The sequence below is a fragment of the Numida meleagris genome, chromosome Z (genome assembly GCF_002078875.1).
Source record: "Numida meleagris isolate 19003 breed g44 Domestic line chromosome Z, NumMel1.0, whole genome shotgun sequence".
NCBI classification, from domain to species: domain Eukaryota; kingdom Metazoa; phylum Chordata; class Aves; order Galliformes; family Numididae; genus Numida; species Numida meleagris.
Genome location: NC_034438.1, coordinates 11895849 through 11919626, shown reverse-complemented (window position 1 = coordinate 11919626; position 23778 = coordinate 11895849). Strand labels below are relative to the sequence as shown.

General features: G+C 39.3%; 1 protein-coding gene across 2 annotated transcripts in view; it reads right to left on the bottom strand.

Moving 5' to 3' along the window:
- Positions 12777-23778, bottom strand: part of WDR70 (WD repeat domain 70) — a 143529-nt gene continuing 132527 nt past the window's right edge. For both annotated transcript variants that reach the window (XM_021380658.1, XM_021380659.1), the window contains exons 16-18: positions 23159-23275; positions 21326-21488; positions 12777-13515 (exon numbers count right to left, since the gene is read on the bottom strand). In XM_021380658.1, the coding sequence (XP_021236333.1) occupies positions 13431-13515; positions 21326-21488; positions 23159-23275 (365 nt within the window). In that variant the 3' untranslated portion in view covers positions 12777-13430. The remainder of the gene's footprint in view (positions 13516-21325; positions 21489-23158; positions 23276-23778) is intronic.

Sequence of the window (23778 nt, the reverse complement as noted above, 5' to 3'; positions counted from 1 at the left end):
ACCACTTAAGGAACTGAATCTCCATGTATTACTCAAAAGTCCCTGTGCCTGCAGGAATATATTGAAAAGAGTTTGGTGGATTTATTTGCAATTACAGAAAAGATTCGAGACTATCTGCAAGGCTTGAACCTAGGCACTTTATTAAGGAGGATGCAGGAGGAGCTGAAAACCCAGCTCCACTTTTACTCTCCCCAGCCTTGATAATTCCCGCCCTCATGCTGGACATTTGGCTTACTCTCCCTGCACACTCTTCTTCATCACTGTGCAGCAAGGAGAGCTGGCAATCAGTCCCGGTCCCTTGTGTAGTCAACAAGCTCACCTCGGAGATATGCTCACATCGTGCTGGCACAGATTCACTTCTTCCACTTTGCAGTGCTACAACCTGCAGACAGAACCCTGGCCCAGATTTCTTCCTGATTGAAATAAAACTAGTGTCTTTGTGACAATTTCTGGAAAAACAAACAAGCTAAAACCTGAGGCAACATCCACCACTGGCCAAAGTCAATGCAGCTCCTTAGTGCTCATTCCCGTTAGCAGAGGTGCTGGCTCCTGAGCTCCGTTTCGCCCTGTGCCGCTGGCACTTTTGATCATGTTGTTGGCAGGAGTTATACAGACCACGTGGCACTGGAGCTGAGTGTGTGCATCTTGCAGGGTGCAGCTTCCCCCCAGAAGCATCTACCCTATTCCTAATGGTATTGTGGCAATAAACAATGAAATCTCTTCACGTGGTAAAAACTGACTGTAAAACTCCCTGTGAAAAATTTCACTTAACCTATAGATTAAAAATGAAATCGAAGCCCAGCTGCCCAGGAATGCTGAGTGACACAGCGAGAATGCTGATCATGCCTGGGGACGGGAGGCAGCCCAGCAGAGCTGCTGCCCTCCCAGGCATGTACTGAATGGCACAAGGGAAACAGCAAGGCATTGCTGCAGCAAAGCAATAGCAACAGGGACCCTGTGGGATTGCCACCTCCACATTCATTCTTGAAGGCAGAGGGCCCTCCATTTTATATTCCAAGTTTTTAATTTAAAAGGACTATCTGCTCAGTAATGAACAGTACCAACAGTGAGCCGGGGTGGCAGGGAGCCAGGTCCTGAAGGCAGTTCTCCTGCATGCAGATCTGAGCACCAGGACAGAGCAGAGCTGTGATGCCACTGGACAAGTACATGATGCATTAGACAGCATGCAGCTCAGGACGCACCTCCAGGGAGCAATTTCACCCGGAGCTGCAGCGCGACATGCCCACCCTCTGCGGTGTGCAGATTACTGTGACAAGCAAACAGCTGAAGATGCAGTTACGCAGCTCCGCAGCTCTAACACAAAACCACAGAAGTTGGTTTACAACCATGAGATAGGAGTATTTCCTTCATTCAGAAATTTGTGTTAACAGATTTCCCAGCTGCACAGCTCAGTAAGGACACCAAAGGGATGCTGAAATAGCTGAACTGTATTCATGATCTGCCACTAAGCTGACTTTGATTAACTCTCTCCATCTTGTATTTCTGTTTCTTCAATCCCATAGCAATAGATGTTTTTCCCATTTAGATGCTTAGAGCAGATACCATCTCTGTTCTGAGAAGATCCTAGAGAGAATTATAAAAGAACCTAAACATTCCAGACATGGACAAGGATTCTTGCAGAACAGCAAAAAGGAAAGGCAGGAAGCAATGAAGGGATACTTGGTAGGATTTGATTGTATTACTTTTATTTCCTCCAAAGGAAAAGCATTTAACAACTTACAAAACCATTTAAAGCTCAGTTGTATACTAGAGGAGGGCAGTATGCAGGACTGCAGAACAGAAGAAACAAGCAGAATATGTTCCCCTTTGATACTTATCTCACTTCCAGACATAAAGCTTTCCTTTTTCTTTTCCTAAGTGTAAACATGAAGTTAAAAGCTAGTAAAAAATTAAGAAAAGAATCCTACAAATGGACATTTTATGGGGTCTCAAACAAAAAGGCTGTCACCTTGTGAAGAGCAGAATCTCTCCCTGCATTTGGGAATGCAACAGCTATCGTCTTCACTGAAAACCTTCTTCTGTAATCTTTCTTGTATTACAGCATGATTTTATGCTTAGAAGCATTATGGATGTTTAGAAAGCATTATGGAAACTTTGAAAGTTTATTCATTAATTCCTTCATGACTACAGACTGTGACACACAGGCATCTCAACTGGACACTCAGCTTCATCCATCAAGAGTGCAGGGAGCCCATCTGCCAGTCCCACTGCACAAGGGAAGATTTCCCCAAAACTGCCATTGCAACAGGGCACTGCAAGTCTGAACTTCAGAGCTGAGGATAACTAAAAATGGGTGCTTCAGGCACCCAATTCACCATTTTCACCAAGGAGGTAATTTTCAGCACTGTATCAGTATGTCAGTCAGGCTTTCTCCTCTTCTTTTTTTTCCTTTGTTTTCATGTTGTCACTCTCTAGGGAATTCCAGTGCCTTGCTCCATCCCGCAGAGGGTTACCATCAATGTTCTGGAACTCAGCTGGGGTGATGGAGAGTCATGTCTCTCAGACTAAAACACTTACCAAGGTTCTTCCACTTTTACACTTGTCACCTCTCTCTCATTAACTACACCCAGCTTTTGTTCAGCATTTCACCTAAGATACTGACCCCTAATTAGGGTAGATGCTCCCACAAAAACTACTCATTCACACAGTTAAGGCACTAAACTGCTTGAGATATGTAGCATATTACTCCCAGGCAAAATTCAAATATCACATCAATACAAGAAGCAACATATATGTATACATACAAGTGTATGCAAATATTTGTCACGTTAAAGACAAAGCAGACCCGTTATTTTAGCGTGTGACCTATCAATCTGCAAGAAAGATGTAGTTTGAATTAACGTATTTCCCTTCCCTTCCCTTTCAACTTTTCTTCTCTTTTCACAGTATAACAGAGGAGAATGTCAGAATAACTTTGAGGCAAGCCTTCGCATTCAAGGACACAGCAGACGCTTCATTGCTGCAGCAGGCAGAACTTCCCATGCAAGGGAGCACGCTGTGCTGGTGCTGCCTGGGCACCAGCTCCAATAAGCACCAGGGATCCAGGGGCTAAGAAAAGCCTGTTTGGCAAATCAATGAATCAGGAAGAACATCCCTTATCACATATGGACTTATCATAATGGTCTGGAATAATCCAGCATCAGAATTTTTTCATTATCATATATTTCCTCGAAACCTCTACGTAGCAGTTTACATGCAAGAAAAAAAAAAGAAAAAAAAGGCAAGATGCTGAAAGATGTTTTCACAAGGGGAAAAGCTTCCAGTGCAAATTCCTAACTAGAGGAAAGAAGAAAAAGAAGAAAAGTCTGCCACCTTCCTGAAAGCAACAGGATTTTAAGGATGCAAAGTGCAGCAATCATACATAGGGGAGAGTTTGTGGTTCTTTTTAGACAGAGGTGTCTTTCTTGGAGTAAAGCTAAGTTTGCAGGACCATAAGCAGAAAGCAGCACTTTAACTTGCAGCAGACATGCTGAGTATGCAGTCCAATAGTGATAGGCCAAGGAAAAATGGCTTTAAAACAAAAGTGGGGAGATTTAGATTAGATATTAGGAGGATATTCTTTACTCAGAGGGTGGTGAGGCCCTGGCACTGCTGCCCAGAGAGCTGTGGTGCCCCATCCCTGGAGCTGCTCAAGGCTGGGCTGGATGGGGCCCTGCGCAGCCTGAGCTGGTGGGGGCAGCCAGCCCACGGCACGGGGATGGAACTAGGTGGGCTTTAAGGTCCCTTCCAACTCAAGCCCTTCTATGATTCTATGGTCAGCATCTGGTGCTAACAAAAGGAGACCCCTTCGTGCTACATTTACCAAGCAGATTTTCAGATGAGAACTATCCCAATTGCTTTTGTTCTCTTTAGTGGCTGCAAGACACAAATGTGCAAGAGTCCCAATCTGGGTCTCACTCAAGCTCCTCACTTTGAAGCAATCCTTTTGGCAAAAGCTCCATGTTAATTTTTTTTGCTGCCGTATCAGAGGAAATGCAGAAACACAAATTGCCTTCCACAAGCTCTGGTATCACTGAGAGCCCTCCTACTACAGTGGAAAAAATAATCTGTGTTTTGAATTACTGTGTTTTACAGATGTATTATCTTGCATTTGTCAGGGCGACTCCTTTCGTTACTTCCTGCCTCTCCTTTTTCAGTGGTGTTTGCAGTATCCATTCACATCATCTGCTAATTTCATTAGCACACTGTTTAATGATCTCGAAGGGGTTAGTTTAAAATATTAAATAAAACCGGATGTAAACTCCTCATTCCTGCTGCATCCCACCCACCCCCTCCCACTCATCTCTGTACCCTACCATTCATCAAGACCTGTTTCTCAGTCTTCTGCAAGTTGTCTGCAAGATTTCACACTGTGTTTGCATGACATGTCATTATCTTCAAAAACTGCTGAATCATTGGTACTTTGTTGCTTAGTCTGTGGTTGCTTCTGGTTTTCCATTGATTGCTACACTGTGCCTTTGAGGACTGAATCAGATTTCTCTCTATCCTTACAACAATGACAGACTTGACCCAATTCTGTGATGACTTAAGCAATGGAGGCATGGCTACAGACACTTTCTTGTTACAAATTTGCTGGATGATACACCAAAACCAATAAATTACAGCAGCACATATTATACTAGTGAGCTGGAAACTCTGTATTTTCTCTAAAATGTTATCACAATAAATTTATATTTTTATTAGTCAATAACTCAATGGCTTCATTAGAATACATATCAAGACATTTAAATAATTATATGAATAATCAAGGTGATCTTACTGGAAAAAGCTGCTTAGAGTCACCATTGATAACATTGCTTGCAGAGGCTATTTCGAAGATGCTGACCTCTTTATTTGGAAGATTCCTGATGTTAGCCTGTGCTTAGTCAGGTAATTTCAGTTGAAGGGCTAGTTGCAAGCTACACACGAATTTCATCACAGAGCAGCAACCTTGCTGATGCCACAAGTTGTAACGTTAGAAAATCAGAAGTTTGTTTTTTAGCTTTTATTAGAATCATATGTGAACTCCTAAGCTTCATGCCTACTGTGGGAGTCCTTTTCTTGCATAACCACAGTGAACTTTGATTGCTCTGCACTAGAGATGCCACCAAGTAACAATGGAAGCAAGCTCAACAGAAAAATATACTCCCAACCAGCAGAGAAAGGCTGTATGAGTACCTACAGTTTTATGTGGGCCAAAGAAGGATGCCAATAATATGGAGCCATAAAAATAAAGAGTATTATTACAAGAAAAACTCTCAATAGGAGCATAATCAAAAGTTATCGTAGGCACAGTTCCTAGTAGGTCTCCCTCTCACTCACCTGCTGTTCCAAGGGGATGGCTACAGTCTGAGGGGCAATGGAGGAGATACCATGTTGCAGGAAGCTGTAAGCAACCCTAGCTCTTTCCCAGAAGATCAATATTGCTGGTGACAGTTTCTGCCTCAGTCTAGAGTATACAAAGGATTATTTTTTTTACGTTTTGCCAGACACACCCCTTTCTTTTCCTTTGTTTCTTTACAGTTCTATGCTATTGCCAGATTTACTTTATATGGCCTGTTTTGTATGCTAGATACTTGATTTTTTCTCTCTTTGCTATGCTTAAAACCAGCACATCCAACTCCCAAGGCTGGTTTCTCTGAATGACCAACAACTGGCAGGTGCAGTCGTGTGTCCACACAGCCTCTGCCATTAACCCATGCCTCTACTTTGCTATGTTGCATTGAAACTCCTGGGTCATAAGTGGTTCATTCAGCACAGAATAACTTGTGATTACCACGTACCAGTTACAAAGCTACATATTTCTGAACGTCATCCCGAAGAAATTGGAAGAGGAGGTTATCAGAAGTAGTTAACACAGATTCACCAAGGAGAAATCACGCTTGACCAACCTGGTGGCCTTCTATGATGTCATCACCAGCTGGTTTAGATGTGGGAAGAACAGTGGATGTTGTGTACCTTGACTTCAGCAAGGCATTTGACACTGTCTCCCACAACATCTTTGTAATGAAGGTTAGAAAGTGTGGGATAGATGAATGGACAGAGAGCTAGACTGAGAACTGGGTGACTGTGATAGCTCACAGTGTTGTGATCAGTGGTGTAGAGCCTAGTAGGAAGCCTGTAACTAGCAAGTGCTCCCCATGGGTTGGTATGGATCCTAGTCTTGTTCAAAATCTTCAACTATCTGGATGAGTCCACCTCTCAGCAAGTTTGCTGATGTTATGATATTGAGAGGAGTGGCTGATACACCAGAGGACTGTGCTGCCAATCAGCAGGCCTGGACAGGCTGGAGAGTTGGGCTGAGAGGAGCCATATAAGGTTCAACAAGGGCACGTGTAGAGTCCTACACCTGGGGATGAATAACTGTGTGCACCAGTACAGGTTAGGGGCTGACCTGCTGGAGAGGAGCTCTGCAGAGAAGGACCTGGGTGTCCTGGAGGTAACAGGTTGGCCATGAGCAAGCACTGTGCTCTTGTGGCCAAGAAGGCCAATGGCATCCCGGGGTGCACTGAAAAGTGCATGGCCAGCAGGTCAAGGGAGGTGATCCTCCACCTCTCCTCTGCCCTGGTGAAGCCTCACCTGGAGTACTCTGTCCAGTTCTGGGCTCCTCAGTTCAAGAAAGACAGGGAACTGCTAGACAGTGTCCAGCAGCAGGCTGTAAAGATGATGAGGGGCCTGGAGCATCTCCCATAGGAGGAAAGGCTGAGAGACCTGGGGCTGTTCAGCCTGGAGAAGAGTGAGAGGGGATCTCATCACAGTTTATAAATACCTAAAGCATGGGTATCACGTGGATGGGTCCACAGGAATACAAACACAAAGAAGAACTTTACTGTGAGGGACAGAGCGCTCGAACAGGCTGCCCAGGGAGGCTGTGGAGTCTCCTTCTCTGGAGATATTCAAGATCTGCCTGGATGCTTTTCCTGTGCAATCTACTCTAGGGAACCTGCTTTAGCAGTGGGATTGGATTAGATTATCTCCAGAGGTCCCTTCCAACCTCCATGATCCTGTGATATCGTAATGCATGTTTTTTCACAATTCTACAAAGTTAAGAAAAACCTTAAATGAAGCAATGGTTCCCTGGTACACAGCTGTTGTTGCAGTCAAGGGAGCTCAGACAAAGCTCTAGCAGCCCAAGATAAATTCAAACCTAGCGAAATCTTGAGGCCTTTCGGCTTAATCCAAAACCCCTTGGCCTCTTACTAGTAATGGCAACTTCCTAGTCAAGGGCAACCTTGGCTGCACAACAGATTCACAGGATCACAGCAAGTAACATAGGATGGGGATGAATGAGAAACGTAGGTTTCATGATAAAGTGTGCACAGTGTGGAAGTCAAGAAGAAACAAGAGAATTTCCAGCCTAGGTAAGGTGGTATCCCTAAGGATGTGAGAAACAGGGATACAGTGTGGTCAGTGACATGCACAGGATACAAGGGAAGTGCACAATGTGCTGGAAGACAGGCTTCCAGATTTCATTAAAGTTCCAAGCTCCTTAGCACCTGAGCTCTACTTGCAAATTCTCACTTAATACCTTTAAGCTAAGTGTTATGTACTTACCTACACTCTTAAGACAAACATATTTGATTCTAGAAGGAATGTAAAGTCAGCCACAATGTAATTCTTGTGATCTTGACAAGCATTAGTATTGGGCTGGAAAAATAAGACAAAAACAATTATTTTCAATAAAAATTTCTGGAGGCCAGTGGTAGAATTGATGGCAAATAGGAAAGCCACACAAGAAACACTGCTGCTTCAGTTATGCTTGAAACTTGATCATGTTTAGGGAACTCAACAGGTAGGCAACGCGATCACCACCGGCAAGGCATCAACAGATGTTATGGCACTATCACAACTTTTGGCAGTGTGAATTTTGTAGTTCAGTCCTAAATTAGTAAATCAGACCAGATGTACACCCATAGCTGTATGGTTAGCCCTACTACTAATTCATAGATCATATAAGACTATAACAGATCTTATTTTTAATTACAGAAGGAAAATTAAAGGAAGTGAGAATTCAAGATCAAAGCACCTAACTGGGACACACTAGAAATATGTTCAGAATGTGTAGTACTGAAATGCTGGGCACAAGGACGTGTTGAGGTCTCCCACATCAAACAATGCTCATGTCAGAAGGATTCCGGCTGGACACAACGGGACAGAGCCAATAAAGAAATCCTTAAAGCAAAGGACATGAGGGAAATTTCTAGGAAAGTCAGCTATTTTTCCAAACATTTCTGAGCAGATTTATTAGAAGCTTATGAACCCTTAGGAAAATTACTGAAGAAAAGCATTATTAAGAAAAGCATTTCCTTCCCATACATATGGGAAACCTTATGGATCTGCCACTAACCAGCAATTTCAGTTCTTCAGCTGAATGAGGAGAGAATACATTAATTATATTCCCCTGACAACTGGAAGCTGTAAAAAGCTGCAGGCACTTGGGGATCAAGAGAAAATTCAAAACAAACTTAACAATATGGAGATATATTCTGAGAAAATGCAATTAAACTCAGTACAAAGGACTAAATGCAACACTTAAGAATACTACGTAGACGCTAGACTGGCTGGACAGCAACTGCAGAAGAGGTTCTGGAGGCTGGGGGAGGATTACAAACTGAACACAAATCAATAATGTCAAGCTGCAGAGGAATATGTAATGAGACATGCAAAAATTTTTCCTGTTTACTCAGCTGTTCTAAAAAAGTAGCTCAATCTGAAATACTGAAAATGTGGTGAGCAATATACTTCAAGAAGCATGTGGACAATCTGAACAAGGCAGAGAAAAGCGAAGAAATGGTACGTCAGAAAACATACAAATTAAAGGAAAGCTACAAAAATAAGAGGGGACAGGAGAAGATGGTAAACTTCAAATGTAACAAAAAGCTGCTGCAAAATGGAAGATCGTACACTGAATACCATGGCTGCTAGAAATCAGATAGGAAATAGTGGAATTGTTACAAGTATGTTTTTAGAGTTTATGAAAAATTTTGTGCTGCTAAGAAAAATGAAGCACTGGAACAGATCATTTAGGGAGATTGCAGAATCTCTACCATGAGAATGTTTAAAGAGCTGATCCAATGAACTTGCCAGAACTGGTTCAGGTATAGCTGCAACTTGGGTCAAAGATGGGTTATATAACTTCTCAAGGATCCATATAGTTGAGTTTCTCTACCGCAGGTATTTATCTGTTACATCTATTATTTCACGACAAATCAAGGGAAGGCCAACACTGACCTACAGGAACATGAAAGACTAGGAAAAGTCTTAAGTATTAGCTGTGACATATAACAGTCCTGCAGAAACACAATGGGATACCTAAGGTTAAAACAAACAAAAAAAAGACATTGATGCTTTCTGCATCAGTCTTCTTCTGGGTAGTATCTCGGAGTAAGATGAACATGCTGCCTGACTATCAGCCATTAGAAAACATAAAAGTGCCAAGCCACTCAAGTAATACATAGATTATGGAGTTTCTAACAAGCTGACCTCAGTATAGGACACTGCTGTCAAGTGGGAGACTGCCAGCATGCCCCAATACCTCTGCATGTAGGATGGGAAGCTTTTGCAACCAAAGTGTATCACAACCAGAATGATTTGCTCAGACAGGGAAATGTCTTGTATTTCAGACTGTCCAGACTGCAATTAGTTCCAACAGCAATTAGTTACTGGTGTCCCACAGGACAGATGAAGCACATACTGTATACAAAATTGTATTTAAAATTACATTTAAATTATCCAAAACCTTTCCAGATTTAAAAACGGATGTAATAAGATGATTCCATGCTTCAGTGACAGGCACGCTGGACATCTCTGCTGTACAACTCTCTAACTCTTCATTTACATGTATTCATGAATTGGTGCAACAGACAAGAAGAACTTGGGGATCAACAACAGAGGACAGAACCTCAAAAAGTTCTAGTTTGTTCATTTTTAATGACTCTGACTGTGTGGCTTTCAGTAAGTTCCCATTGCTGAGAGGCAGGCTTGGAGAAGATACTTGGGCATTTAACATGACCAGGAAACATGAGAGGGATTTTGCAATACTGTTGTGATCAACAGGCCACAATAAAGACAACACATTTCAAATGATTCAGTATTAAATGGAGAGCTACAGATGTCTCAAGTTGGATACCCACAGAGTCATCAGAGGTCAAAGAAACAAATGGACAAAGATCCAGCCAAGAGGATGGCACTTCTCAATAATGCCACTCATTGCAAAACACTCCTCAGGGTTCCACAGAGATTGAATTGATAGGATAAAGACTCACAGTTTTTCTTCCCATAAAAAATACTCTTCTACAGCCCGACAGAGAAAAGCAGGCATGACAAAAAACACCAATTTGGACATGTAATCAAAAGCAAAGAGTCAGAGGCCTTTGGGCACAAATTGACAGTACTCACTAACAATCACAAAAAAAGAGAAGCAAGTGTAATCTTCATTAAATAATAGGTCATAGGAAATACCTGTGCAGAGAAGGACTTAAGCAACAATAAAGTAGTGGAAGATAGTGAGAGACAGTGCTAGCACTCAACTACAGTCTTTGCAATCACCTGACCTGTTGCAATAGTTGTTAATATATGCAATACAAGAGTATAAGACCTTGATAGCAACAGCAGCAATACAAACAGGGAATGTGACTTTGGGCTGCCCACCAGCTGGTGGGCTGCGATGATCTGGACAGAAAGAGTCACTAGCACAAATGACAGAAGGGCATAAAATGCTGTAAGGAAACATCTGGAAGCTGCACAGAACATGAACAGAGATATCAGGTTTAGAGAAGATACGTCCGTAAGGACGTCTACTATGAAAGCAAGAAAGAAGGCAAGCAAAGCCCTTGTTTCAGAAATATTAAAGTTGAAGTCCATCTAGTCTCTGGCCACATTAACACTCAATACCAACATACAGGAGACCAAGATAACAACTTTGCAATGACTGAGACCTAAGTCTTCAGTAAAGTTTAAAAGAAAACTAGGTTCATAAAAATAAATATAAGTAGTATTTCTAATGTTCCACTTTGCATGTAGAACTGCACCTTTCAGTACAAATATTTAATCATGTTAATATTTTTCCTTGGGCAGCTCAAAAAAGTGAGTCACAGCTTGTTATACCAAGTATGGTCAAGTAGAGTGTTCCTACCTTCTTCCCCACCAGATTATCGCTGAACTGTTCAATTTGAAACACTGCTTTTAAAAATGCCTTAACATTTGTTTGGTTGGTGTCTGTGCTGCAGACATTCCATATAAGACTACGGGAAACAAACTAAGCCAGGAATGAAAGTACAAGAATAAGTAAAGTACAAGAGTAAGTGTAATTAGTTAGTTTTAAAACTTTCAAATATACTTCTAAACAGATACTGTTTAAAATTTTAGGCTGCTAAAACAGTTGCTCAAGACAATTGGGAAATTAATCACTGTAAGTAACAACAAACTCTTAAAAAATTCTTACAGAACTTCTGCAAGGCTCATTTGCAGAACTCATTCTTCTAAGAATCAGGAAACAAGATATAGCTGATCTGAAGAAATAACACAAAAGGAGAAGCTCCCCTCAAGCTCAGAGAGTTGTTGCAGCATTTTTCCTCATCCGCCTCTCCCTCCAGCTTTGCTCCCTACTAAGCCACACTGCCTCAGTAAACAACTTCTAACAATGTAAATGCTAAACTGTTAGTACTCATCCTAAAGCCATGGGCATAGCTTTACAAACCTTTACAAGTCTTATTCAACATTTTATATTAAAAAATTCGATAATGCTTTACCTTCCAGTACATTATATGTATGAAAAAAAGATTTATAATAGCCTTAAATGAAATGATGATGTTTAATTGCTGAGGGGGACGTTGATCAGGAAGGCCTTTAGCAGCTCTGACTAACCACAGCTGCTCTTCATCTGGCACTTCTTTTTCCTCCTCTGTTTAATGCTTACCTAGGTATTAAGTCCATCATTTTGCATATCACAACTGCAGCTGTAAACTAAGCATTTATTTGCAATTCCAGATAAATATGAACAAAAACATTTTTTACAAGGGACAAAGACAAGTTGTAGATTACTTATTGTGGTTCCACTGTTATCAAAACACTACTGAATGAAAGCAGTGAAAACATTTCCTTTTGGGAATATTACAGCAATACTCACAATACCTCTTGAGGACAAGCTTACTTCTCTCTAATGTATAAAAATGAGAAAAAGATAAGCTTGAGAAAGGAAACCATGCAATGAAATCATGATGCAGAACAATGCTTTTTTTAAAAAAAATCTAAGCTCTGCTGACAATATCAGGATCACGTGCTTTGAGTTAGGTAGGTGAGTGCTTGCTAAATATAGCCTTAAATTATGCTTTCAGAATCTATTCATAATTAAGAAAGCTTGATTGTGTATGATGCCTACTGCTTCATGCTCTTAGTAGAAATGCAGAATACTTGTTATATTCCATACTATTGTAATCACAATACTTACTGTATCGTATATTACTGCATGAATGTCTAAAACTAATGCAGGTTCTCTAAAGGACATTAGTTTTAAAACTGTCCTTCACTTTAAGACATTCGGAACTGCAATTCTATGTTAACGCTAAACACGCACTTAGAAAAACCCCTACACTTTATAAAGGATAGTATCAGTTTTCAGAGAGTGTGAGCTAAGATATACATAATTCAGGCATACAACATCTGTCGCTCTGTCTACATACAATAATATATACAGAGAATTGGTAATAAAAATACAGCTCAGCTCTGTCCTGTACTAATCAATACAAACTAAGAGGGAGGCCTCAAAAAATCAGCTAGGCAACAAACTTATAGTGTTTTTATTAAAACATAACATATGGTTGTCCATTCCTTTTTCACATTTTTGAAAAATGAAAGCCATATAAAGCACTAGTGTGGGACACTACACATACATAACAGGGATGTAATTTATGTAAGAATAAACACTAGAAAAATTTTCTAGTGGATTATTTCACATTAATAAATGTGAAATAAAAATTTAAGTTCTGTTTATTTGTGGAAACACCAGATCTTACTAGACTAAATAAAAAGAAGCCTGAGATACTGTATTATTTTATTTATATACTTAAGATCATTGAACACTGTGGTGACACAGTATTAGTAAAGTTCACCATAAAAAAAAAAGCATTTGGCAAAATAAGGAAGTCACTAGAGTTCTATTAGAAATTATAAAGAGGAATATTTTTTACTTAAATCACAAAATGAAATAACAAATGGGGAAGAGTTCTCCTTTGCACCTTACACTTCATTCTTTATTACAAAATTCAGATGTGATATGACAATTCATTATAGTACAATTCCTTTTACACTGCAGCAAGACTTACAAACTGAAGTAATTTATGCTTTCAAATTTTGATCCACTACATAAAAGAAAGAAATAAATCCTACAGTTTAGTTCAAATGCTTCTGCATTATTCTTTATACCAAATTCCTCAAATTTTACGTTTTTTCCATTCTGGCTTGTCCGTTTCATCATCTTCTGGTTCCACTTCTGCAAAAACTGTTTTTGGCTGTGTTCTAGAAAATATTAAGAAGATTGAAATAATGATCAGTCTACAATTCTTTATCAGAAACTGTATTAGATACACATCAGACACAAATGACATCCTTAAAAAAAAAAAACTATCCTAGAGTTGACTGGTTTTCATTCTCAAAAAAAATGAAAAAGTAAACCCGTCAGCTGACTTTCTAAGAAGATCTGAAGGCACAGCTCTTGGGCAAAACATGAAGAGCAATATATTCTCATCAGTTCATAATCATTATCTGTGTATTCCATAAATAAAACTATGACAGATGAGAAGAACAAGTCAATTTAACATAATGTTAGAAAAAAGTAGCTTCAGGTCTCCTCATTCCATTATTCTGGAAAAGAAACCTCCATTTTGATACACTGTAGTATTACACGAGCCAGTAAGAGAAAACAGAACAGCATGGTTTCTGGCTTAGTCTGTGCATGAAAAAAACAGCTTCTCCTCTAGAGACTTTATCCAGCACTACTGTAACATAATAAAATTAATGATCTTCATATGAGAACACAGTGTATCCTACAGTCAAGCTTGATGGTATCTATTCCTCCACTGTTGACCTGTACTTTAAATAACAGTTACACTTTATAAAAATAATTATTAATTACTTTTAAAATGAACATAGCATCAAACAGCATTTCAACAAACTGTTTGGACATTCAGTTCCTGCTCTACACTTTAATTACTTCATGGTACCCACTTCCAACCTAATTCTGAGCACAATTATTGTCTAGCTGAAACTACTAGATTTCTGCAGTTGGCTGTGTCCAACTTCTCATTACATCAATGACACATGACAAAAGCTAAAACGCATCCAAGGCAGTCATCAGCTCATCAGTGTATTAACTAATGTTTTCACAGCAGTTTGAGGATGTGAAGCACTAACTGTTGTTACAACTGTTATTTGGCACACTCAACAAAATGCATAAAGTTCAACATAACTGTATCTGCCTTACTGACACAACAGGCATAATTCAGTGCTGCCACTGACTTTGAAGAATAATAGCAAGACATCCACCAATAAAGAATAGCATTCTTCAGTTGTTAAATATACAGCACAAGACAGATACGAAGTCAAAACTAAAAAGATGATTTTTTGCACACACAGAATCTTTCTATTGTCCTGCCTCCCTCTCTGTCTTCCAAAGGATACTACACTTCACTTGATCTTAGCCAAAAGGCCGAGGATGTTCCAGAGATAGTCCTATTGAGGGACTCTCTATTAGTACATGGTACCCTGGTGCAGGCTGTATGCCTCACTACACATTAGCAGACCTTGAATGCCTTTGAAGACCTAAACTAGTCAAATGAGTCATTCTGCTCTCCACGTAAAACAGAAATGTGAGTAAAAGAAATTAATTAACATTCTCCAAATGAAAAAAAAAAACTCATCAGAAAATAGTTACATCAGTTGTACTTAACCAATTACTGAAAGAGAATTTTTTTTAATCAACATTGATTCCAAAACAGCCAACAGGGATGAAGACCTTATTGACACAAATACTGGATTCCACTGTCTGCTTGAGAAACAGAATGTATGGAATCTTCCATCTCTCTCACTTTTTCAAAACCTGTTGATGATAGCTTATTTAGCACATTTTAGAAGTGTATCTTCCTTTTATCACAACACTCAAAAGAAAGGTACCAGAACTAAGATTAAGAGAAAGGTACCAGAACTGAGATGTCTGTTTGTAAGGCACAACTCATCAAATGTAAACCAATCATTTCTGACCATGAAATTTCAACTGTCACAATTTTTATCAGAAACTTCCACTCAAGAAGAATGACACAATTTGTGAAATGAACATCAGAAGCTATGTAATTTCTGTGATGGAAGTAGCACTGTGAGAAGTTACAGATGCCAGGAAACATCAGAAAGGCACCCAGAATCCAATAAAAATGTGGCCAAGGGGAGAGACTGTAGTATAATCCAGCAGTAGCTACCTCAAGAAAAAATATACGGTAGAAACAAAGTCTGCTTGCTATCTCATTTTTAAAAATTAGCATGAAATGGCTGTAGCCTCAGATCAACTGCAGTGTAAGCCGTTCAACCTCCACAAGTTATACAGCAGCGTCTGGGACACTTAAAACACCTGACTGGTTTAAAGGCATAAGCACAGAAAACACACTTTGCTACAGCATTATCATCAGCGACTGTTTAAATTAAACACACATTGTTTTGCTTAGTAATTGCACTAGAGATTGCCAGTGCAGTAGGAGCTTGCTGCATGATTAATATTTATACAAAAATTATCAAAACAGGTTTACTACTTCAAAATGTTTTCATTTCCGAGAGCTAGATAATACTTTGGAAAGCTGTGTTCTTTTTCTCCATCAACCCTCTTATCAATTTTATTTATCTTTGTCCCTGGAAGCTACAAAATCAAACACAGAACAGCCTAGGTTGGAAAGGACCTCAAAACATGAGGCTCAACATTTTCTGGGAAAAGCAAGCCTAGATGAGGTTATTTAGCACCCAGTCCTATCACATTTTGAAAACTTCCTGTGATGAGGATTCAACTATGCTTTCTCTTCATCTTCATGTTCGAGAAGTCATGGTCACCAGAAGAAGTTCTTGTTGACTCAAAAGGGCAAATTATTCATTTTCATGAAGGGCAAAAGGAAGTTTTGGGGAACTACACGACAGCTTACTTAACCTCTCAGCCTGAGAAGGCTATGAAACAAATCCTCATGGAAGCCATTTCTAGGCGCAAGAAGGCCAATAGGGTGATAAGGAATAGCCAGCATAGATTCAGCAAAGTATACTGTCCCTGACTAACCTGACTATCTTAACAGTCATAAGAGATTCCATAAAATTCCTCTCTATTTAGCATTTATGAAATGACAGCTGAATTAGTATAGCCACTTATGGGCTCTACAGTATAAGAGACAATGTCAGTGGTGGCCATCAGATCGGTTACAATGGAAAGATACTACTGAGACAGGCAGGGGACTGGAGTACAGCATATATAAGAAGTTAAGCAAAATGGGACTTGGTAGCCTTAGTATAGAAGGCTAAAAAGGAATTCCATTGCCACCTACAACTACATCATGACATCATGAGAGCCTACAGAAAAGATGGAGTAATAATCTTCTTGAAACTGCAGCTACAAGACAAGGGACAACAGAACATCTGGAATATGGAAAATATTAGTTAGATATAAGTAATTTTATTTTCTTTTACTATGAGGGTGGTCAAACGCTAGAACAAGCTGCCCAGAAAGGCTGCTGAATCTCTATCTGTGAGGATATTCAGTCTCAACTGGGTATGTTCCTGAGCAACTTGATCTAATTAGACCTGAGTAACCTAATCTAAGTGAGCAAGCTTTAAGCAGGAGGTTGGACTAGATGATCTCCAGAGGTCCCTTCCTACCCACGTTATTCTATGATCCTATAACTTCACATGACTATGAGAAGAAACTAGTATCTCATACATTGATATAGACATTCCTATTGTCAGTTACACTGAAAGGCTGCAATCAAAAACAGGAGAATAAACTAAGGCATTTTATTCTTACTAGATTTGTTTGCATGATTTTCTGTAGACTTCTAAGACTCCTCTTTACCTCACTGTTTTGCAATGTCTTCAGTTATGCAGAAACTTAAAAAAAAAAAAAAATCCAGTGTCCACACAGACTGCTCTAGAGTCACTACAATCCCTCTGGTTACGTGTTGTCTTACTTAGTTACTTTTTACAGATGCTGTAAAAGTAGCACACTGACATCTGTGATTCACAGAGTTGCGGCTAAAAAAATACTGCTACAACTAAACCAGCTGGAAATGACAATTGCGTATCACAGCATGTGACTTTTGTCACAGAAAGTTACTGTGACAAAAATTTGAGTTTATTTTGCACTGAAACAAATTTAAAGACTTTCAAACGTGCTTGGAAATCAGAATCATGTCAAATACGCTACTTTCAGACAGGCAAAAACCTTTCAGCAGCAGGAAGCTTTGTATTCCTTACCTCAAATAGTCAGATTCTTCTCAGGGACTTCCCTCTAAAAGTTAACAATCTCCAAAGAAGATTTAGCTTAAATATACCAACGTGTGTCAGCAAAATCACTGTTCTAAAACAGTCTGTGTGGTCCTGCTTTTTCAGTTAAAGATACTACAAGAGCCACAGTATAACTAACACTTCACACACTCATAACGTTATTGAGGAAAAAAACAGTAAACGTAGTGCAGCTAGAGGTTGCTGCTTCAAGTTGTTCCCTTTTGCCTGTGGCAAGCAGCAATGACAAAGACAAAATAGGGGCAACAACTCTGTAATGTAAGATAGTTTCTAAGAACTGCGATCTATCTTGATGCAGAGGGAAATTTCACCCTGATCTTCCCTACAGTACAGAAGAAAGATACATCTGGGCCTGATTAGCCCCTCAGATACAATGCTTAGTAATTTATACTGATCCTTCAGAGGGACATCTGAAGTCCTTACAGTATCTCTGTACAGCTGTGTTAAAACAAACAGCTCACAAAGAATGTAATTTTCAAACATTTACAACTGATGCCTCAAGTTCTTTTCCTGTACTTCTTTAGTTGAAATCTTCAATCTGTCCTTCCTTTCCTTTCACTCCAATGGAAAAACTCATGCCAAGGTCTCAAACAAGCTTTTTTCCCAAAAAATCTCAAGTTTTTTTTCGTTGTTGTTGTTTGTTTTGGTTTGGTTTTTGTTTTACTTATTTCTTTAATTGTTCCATCCAGACTTTTCCTGCTGTTGATCTCATCTCTTTTGACACTTGATTCACATTGGCCTTCTGTGATATATCATCTTCTGATTCCGTTTGTACTTCCTATTATTCCCTAGTATTCTTTTCATCAGCATGTGCTATTTTCACCCATCCATTTCCCATTTATGTATTTTCTCTCATTTTTTGGTTTAAATTATAAGAGAAATAGAAAGGTCATGCTAATGACAACAAGTTTGAAAATCAATTCAAGTGATAAATAATGCAAATATTTGGCTTCAAGAATAGATTAGGCACCTTTAAAAAAAAATGATTTTTTTTTTACATACAATGTATAAACTAACAGCAAAAGCTATGCCAGAGGTATTAAATGAATTTCTAAAGTGAAATCACAACTAAATAAATTAATTGGATTAAAATGTTATCTGGCTTAGCATGACCTAATCACTTACAATTAGGACCAGATGAAGTCTAAGCCAGTCACCACAATCAGAGAGATATAAAAATTTATCAACAAAAAAATGTTTCTTAGTCTTATTGGACTAAAATTACTTTGTAGCAACGACTAAAGAAAACAAATATCTGTTCCTTAGACATCTTCTTAAGGAAAATCGAAGACTGTAGGTGAATAGCCATACATGAAACAACAAAAACAAAAGCTTTATCAAACAAGAGCTATCTCAAGTGAATATTTTTATACCACATTTAAATTAAAATTTAACACAGAAATGTGGAAAAACTGATAGCAAAGAAATAAAGTAGAAAAAAGAATGAACATCACCAAAAAAATGAAACATACTGGGTCTCACGGCAGCATGTCCTTTTAAGTATACATCAAAATATCACCTTTCATAACTCTCTAATATATCTCGTGCTATAAAAGAAACACTAGATGTAGCTAAAGGAAACAGTTTCTCTAAGTTTGTATACTGCTTACTATTATGAACCCTGATTTTAAGTGTCTCTAGGGAAACACAATACAGTATTTTGTGATAATTTATATCAATTACTTGTACTTTAATAAAATATGCATCTGTTAAGAAGGTCTGAAAAATGATTTACACCAGGTAAATGTGCACACCCTATGAAGTCAGATACTGGATGTATTATAATGCAGCTCTCTGTATTACGCACGCATGCAGGTAAGCAGCTAATGAATCTATGACTGTCATTGGTCTGCAGCTGCTAACACAGACCTACCTCCATTTCTAAAAGTTAAGAACATAACACAGTTGTAAAGTTTTTGTACTTCAGTGTCATAACGGTATATAAATAATAATAAATAGTAATAATAAAGAATACGAACAAAGCTTTAAAAAGCTCTTTGCATGGGGTACATCTTAAAGTCAAGATTCTAAAGCAAGGATAGAAGCAATTTCCTTGGCATGAGATTTATGAACTGTCAAAACTGTCAAGGCAGCATGCTGTTGGCTGCAGCCCAACTCCCCCACATACGTATCACCTTCTGGTGTGTAAGTTAATAGCAGTCTGGACTTGCATCCTCCCTGTTTCTCAGCCAGCTCTCTTCTTCCCCTGAAGCTACATCTTTTAACAAGAAACCATAATGAGATCCACCCACCTGACACAGTAAGCGTTCTGTAATACAGCTATGTTTTAAAACTTTCATGTCTACTACATTGCAGGTGTCGGACGTGAAACTCAATATACAACCAGTGAAGTTACTTAGCCAAAAATATACTAAGGTATCTACCTGATGGAATATGTGATTGTGTTTACTGTTGAGAACAAATAGTTGCACACTCTAAATAAAAACAGGTACCCACACATTCAAATTAAATTTCATCTCTAGGAAACATGAACCTTCAAGCAATTAAAAATCAACAGCATACTCATTACAACTGTTACAGAATTAGCCTTTCAAACATCTTTGACTTCATACAAGGATGCTATCATAGAATGCATTGATTTGATGTACTTCAGAAGAATGCCACACTTATTAATTATCTAGTCAAAGCCAGAGCGGGACACTAATGTTTCCTTTGGAAAAGGTGTGGCGTGTCAAGTCAGGAAATAAGTGACACTGCTAGAAAGAGCTACGATTCTTAATATATTCTGAGTTTCTGGAAGAATGTGGTATTTTTTCATTAAGGAGCTATAGAACTGATAAGGAAAGTACAGTAAGTAAAGTACGAATGAAGATACTGCCTAGGAGATAAAACAATGGGTTGCTAATAAAAAAAATCCAGTCTGTTACTGGCTCTGCATGTTTTGTGAAGATTATTTCATCTCTTCACAACCTTCCCCTATTAATTTTGAAAATATTACTTATACTAGGCAAATTACTTTCTGCAACAAAAACCATCAATGACAGTAACAAAACGTTAAAATATTTGTAATTTTTAAGTGGCATTTTCTGCTCCTTAGTATGAAATACATTAATTTACTAAGTATTTTTATACTATCAAAATTTATTTTTTAATGGTTTGAAATATACATAACATGGAACATAAATAAATATATTTGGTACAAATCACTAAGGAAAGGTATTGCAGTTTTCTGTGTAACATGGACAAGTACCACCACCATATATACAGTTTAAAATGAGTGCAGTTCTCAGTGTGATTTTTAATACTTCTGTATCTCTAAGACCAAGTTAATCCAAGCAGTAGGCAGTTCCCAATGCATGAAAAATCAAGTAATCGACGATATCTAAGAAACTGTTTAAAATAAACTGTCATAACACACCTAGCAAGTATTTTTGAAGCTTTAATCTAAGACTCCGACAGGGCCAGAGGGCATATTGGAAACCACCATTCTGGACTCTATCAGTAGGACAGAAACTTACTAAAAGGCATATTATCTTTTAAAATCAGTTTCTGATGTTTACTTGTAGGAGACTTGTGAATTCAGAAAGCTTTAAAATTATTTCCTAGCACTGACAGGCAAATTTTAAAAATGGAAATATCAAATTTTAGTGATTTAAACTCATGGAAACTCTTATCTACATGGAAGAGCATGATATATTCTTGGTTTACGTATCAATGGCAATAAGCCAGTAAAGGGAAGATATACTGTTAAAAATGTGTCTTCTACTTTTATCAAACTTCCACTGGCCTCCAGAAATATTATGTGTACTTTTAATTGCTTCCTTACTTAGCATATGCTGGAGCAACCCAGTATGGATTCTCTTCCGCTTCCTTTGCATGACGTAAAATAGCCTCTCGAGGATTGCTATCATCTGTCTTATCCAGAGCAATATTCTTGACTATGTATGATGACAAGGTACCTCCATGAGTTCCAACACGGCCACCACGACCTACAGCAATAAAAAATGAGAAATCAATATTTTAAAGAAAAACATTTAAGAAGCAGATAAGCATATAATGTCAGCAACAGTGATCTGACATGAAGAAGCTAGATAAGATTACAGAAAGAGCTTAATTCAGAACTGCGTTCACTTATATGTTTCACTGATTACACAAAGTAAGTAATTGTGAATATTAATTTATTTTAGTAAGTACTCCAATCGAAGAGCAAAATCTTACAGTGCTGGACGCTGCCCACACATACAGCAGTCCTTCACTAGAAATGTTCGAATTCAAATCCAAACAAGCTTAGAATCACAGAGTTATGGAATCATAGAATCACCAAGTTTGGAAAAGACCTCCAAGAACATCCACTCCAATCATCCACCTATCACCAGTATTTCCCCACTATACCGTGTCCCCCATTATAACATCTAAACATTTCTTGCACACCTCCAGGGATGGCAACTCCATTATCACCGTGAGGAGCCTGTTACAGTGCCTAACCACTCTTCCAGATAAGAAATTTTTCCTAACATCCAACTTGAATCTCCCCTGGTACAGCTTGACACCATTCCCTCTAGTCGAATTGCTAGTTATGCAGGAGAAGAGGCTGACACCCACTTCACCACAACATCCTTTCAGATAGCTGTAGAGAGTGATAAGGTCTCCCCTGAGCATCCTCTTCTCCAGACTAAATAATCCCAGTTCTCTCAGCCACTCCTCATAAGGCCTGTGCTCCAGACCCCTCACCAGCTTCACTGCCCTTCTCTGAATATGCTGCAGGGCCTCGAGGTCTTTCTTGTAGTGAGGTGCCTAAAACTGAACACAGTACTCAAGATGCAGCCTCATCAGATCTGAGTGCAGAGGAATGTTCACTTCCCTGCTCCTGCTGGCAACACTATTTCTGATACAAGCCAGGATGCCATTGGCCTTCTTGGCCACCTGGGCACACTGCTGGCTCATGTTCATCTGAGTGTCAGTCAACACCCCCAGGTCCATTTCTTCCACAGTCTTCCAGCCACTCTGTCTCAAGCCTGTAGCACTGCCTGGGGTTATTGCTGCCGAAGTGGATACAGCACTTGTTCTTGTTGAACCTCATCCCACTGGCCTCAGCCCAGTGATCCAGATCTCTCTGTAGGGCCTTGCTACCCCCAGGCAGATCAACACCTCCTGTCAACTTGGTGTCACCTGTAAACTTACTGAAGTTGCACTCAATGCCTTCATCTAGGTCATCAATAAAGACACTGAATAGGACAGGCCCAAATAGGGACCCCTGGGGAACACCACTTGTAACTGGTCACCAGCTGGATTTAACTCCACTCACTACCACTCTGTGGGCCCGGCCCTCCAGCCAGTTCTTTACCCAGCAAAGAGTGTACCTGTCCAGGACATGGGCTGCCAGCTTCTCCAGTAGAATACTGTGGCAGATTGTGTCAAAGGCTTTTCTGAAGTCTAGGTAGACCACATCAACAGCCTTTTCCTCATCCACCAGGCCGGTCACTAGATCACAGAAGGAGATCAGGCTGGTTAAGCAGGACCTGCCCTTCACAAACCCATGCTGGCTGGGCCTGATCCCCCAGTTGTTCCACACACGTGTGATCTCCCTCAAGAAACTCAGAACCCAAGCATGACAGTCTCTTTGGCATAGGACAGTATAAAGTGATTATGTGTTGATTACCTGGTCCTGCAACTGGAGGTTCTGGTTTGTGAGACTTCATTGGGTCCAGCCTATCCTTCTCCAGCTGCTTCCTGGTGCTTCGCTGTCGTGGTTCACGGAACATTGGAAGTGCATGAGCTGAAGAATCAAAGTTTGAAGAAAAACAAATGTTAGAAATTCCATCATCTCTTTACCATTTTAATAACAATGGTGAAGACTGTGATTTGACCACACCACGCGAAAGGTGGCAGAAGCAGTCTTCCAGTTCTTCTGTATCCAAGCAATGATCTGATGAGTTGTATTTTGGAGGGCTTTTTTGCTCTAAATTTTGAATTTTTCAAACACAGAAATAGCTAAATTTCCAGGGTGCCTTCAAGCACCAGTATTTCATGTGAAGTACTGTTTGCATCGCGTATGTATATGTAATTTATTCCTCTGACATTCAGTTTGCAACATTAGCATTGTGACTTGCTTTTTTTTCTGAACTTTCAATTTTTCTACAGGTTTCCAGTAATCCAGCAGCATGAAAATTCTCAATGTGCTTTTGGATCTGAGAGAGAAAAGGAATCCCCTTGATGAACCACGGTGCTCTGTTCCTGCACACAAAGTCACGCTCATGTTTTTCTTGAATTACAGCACTA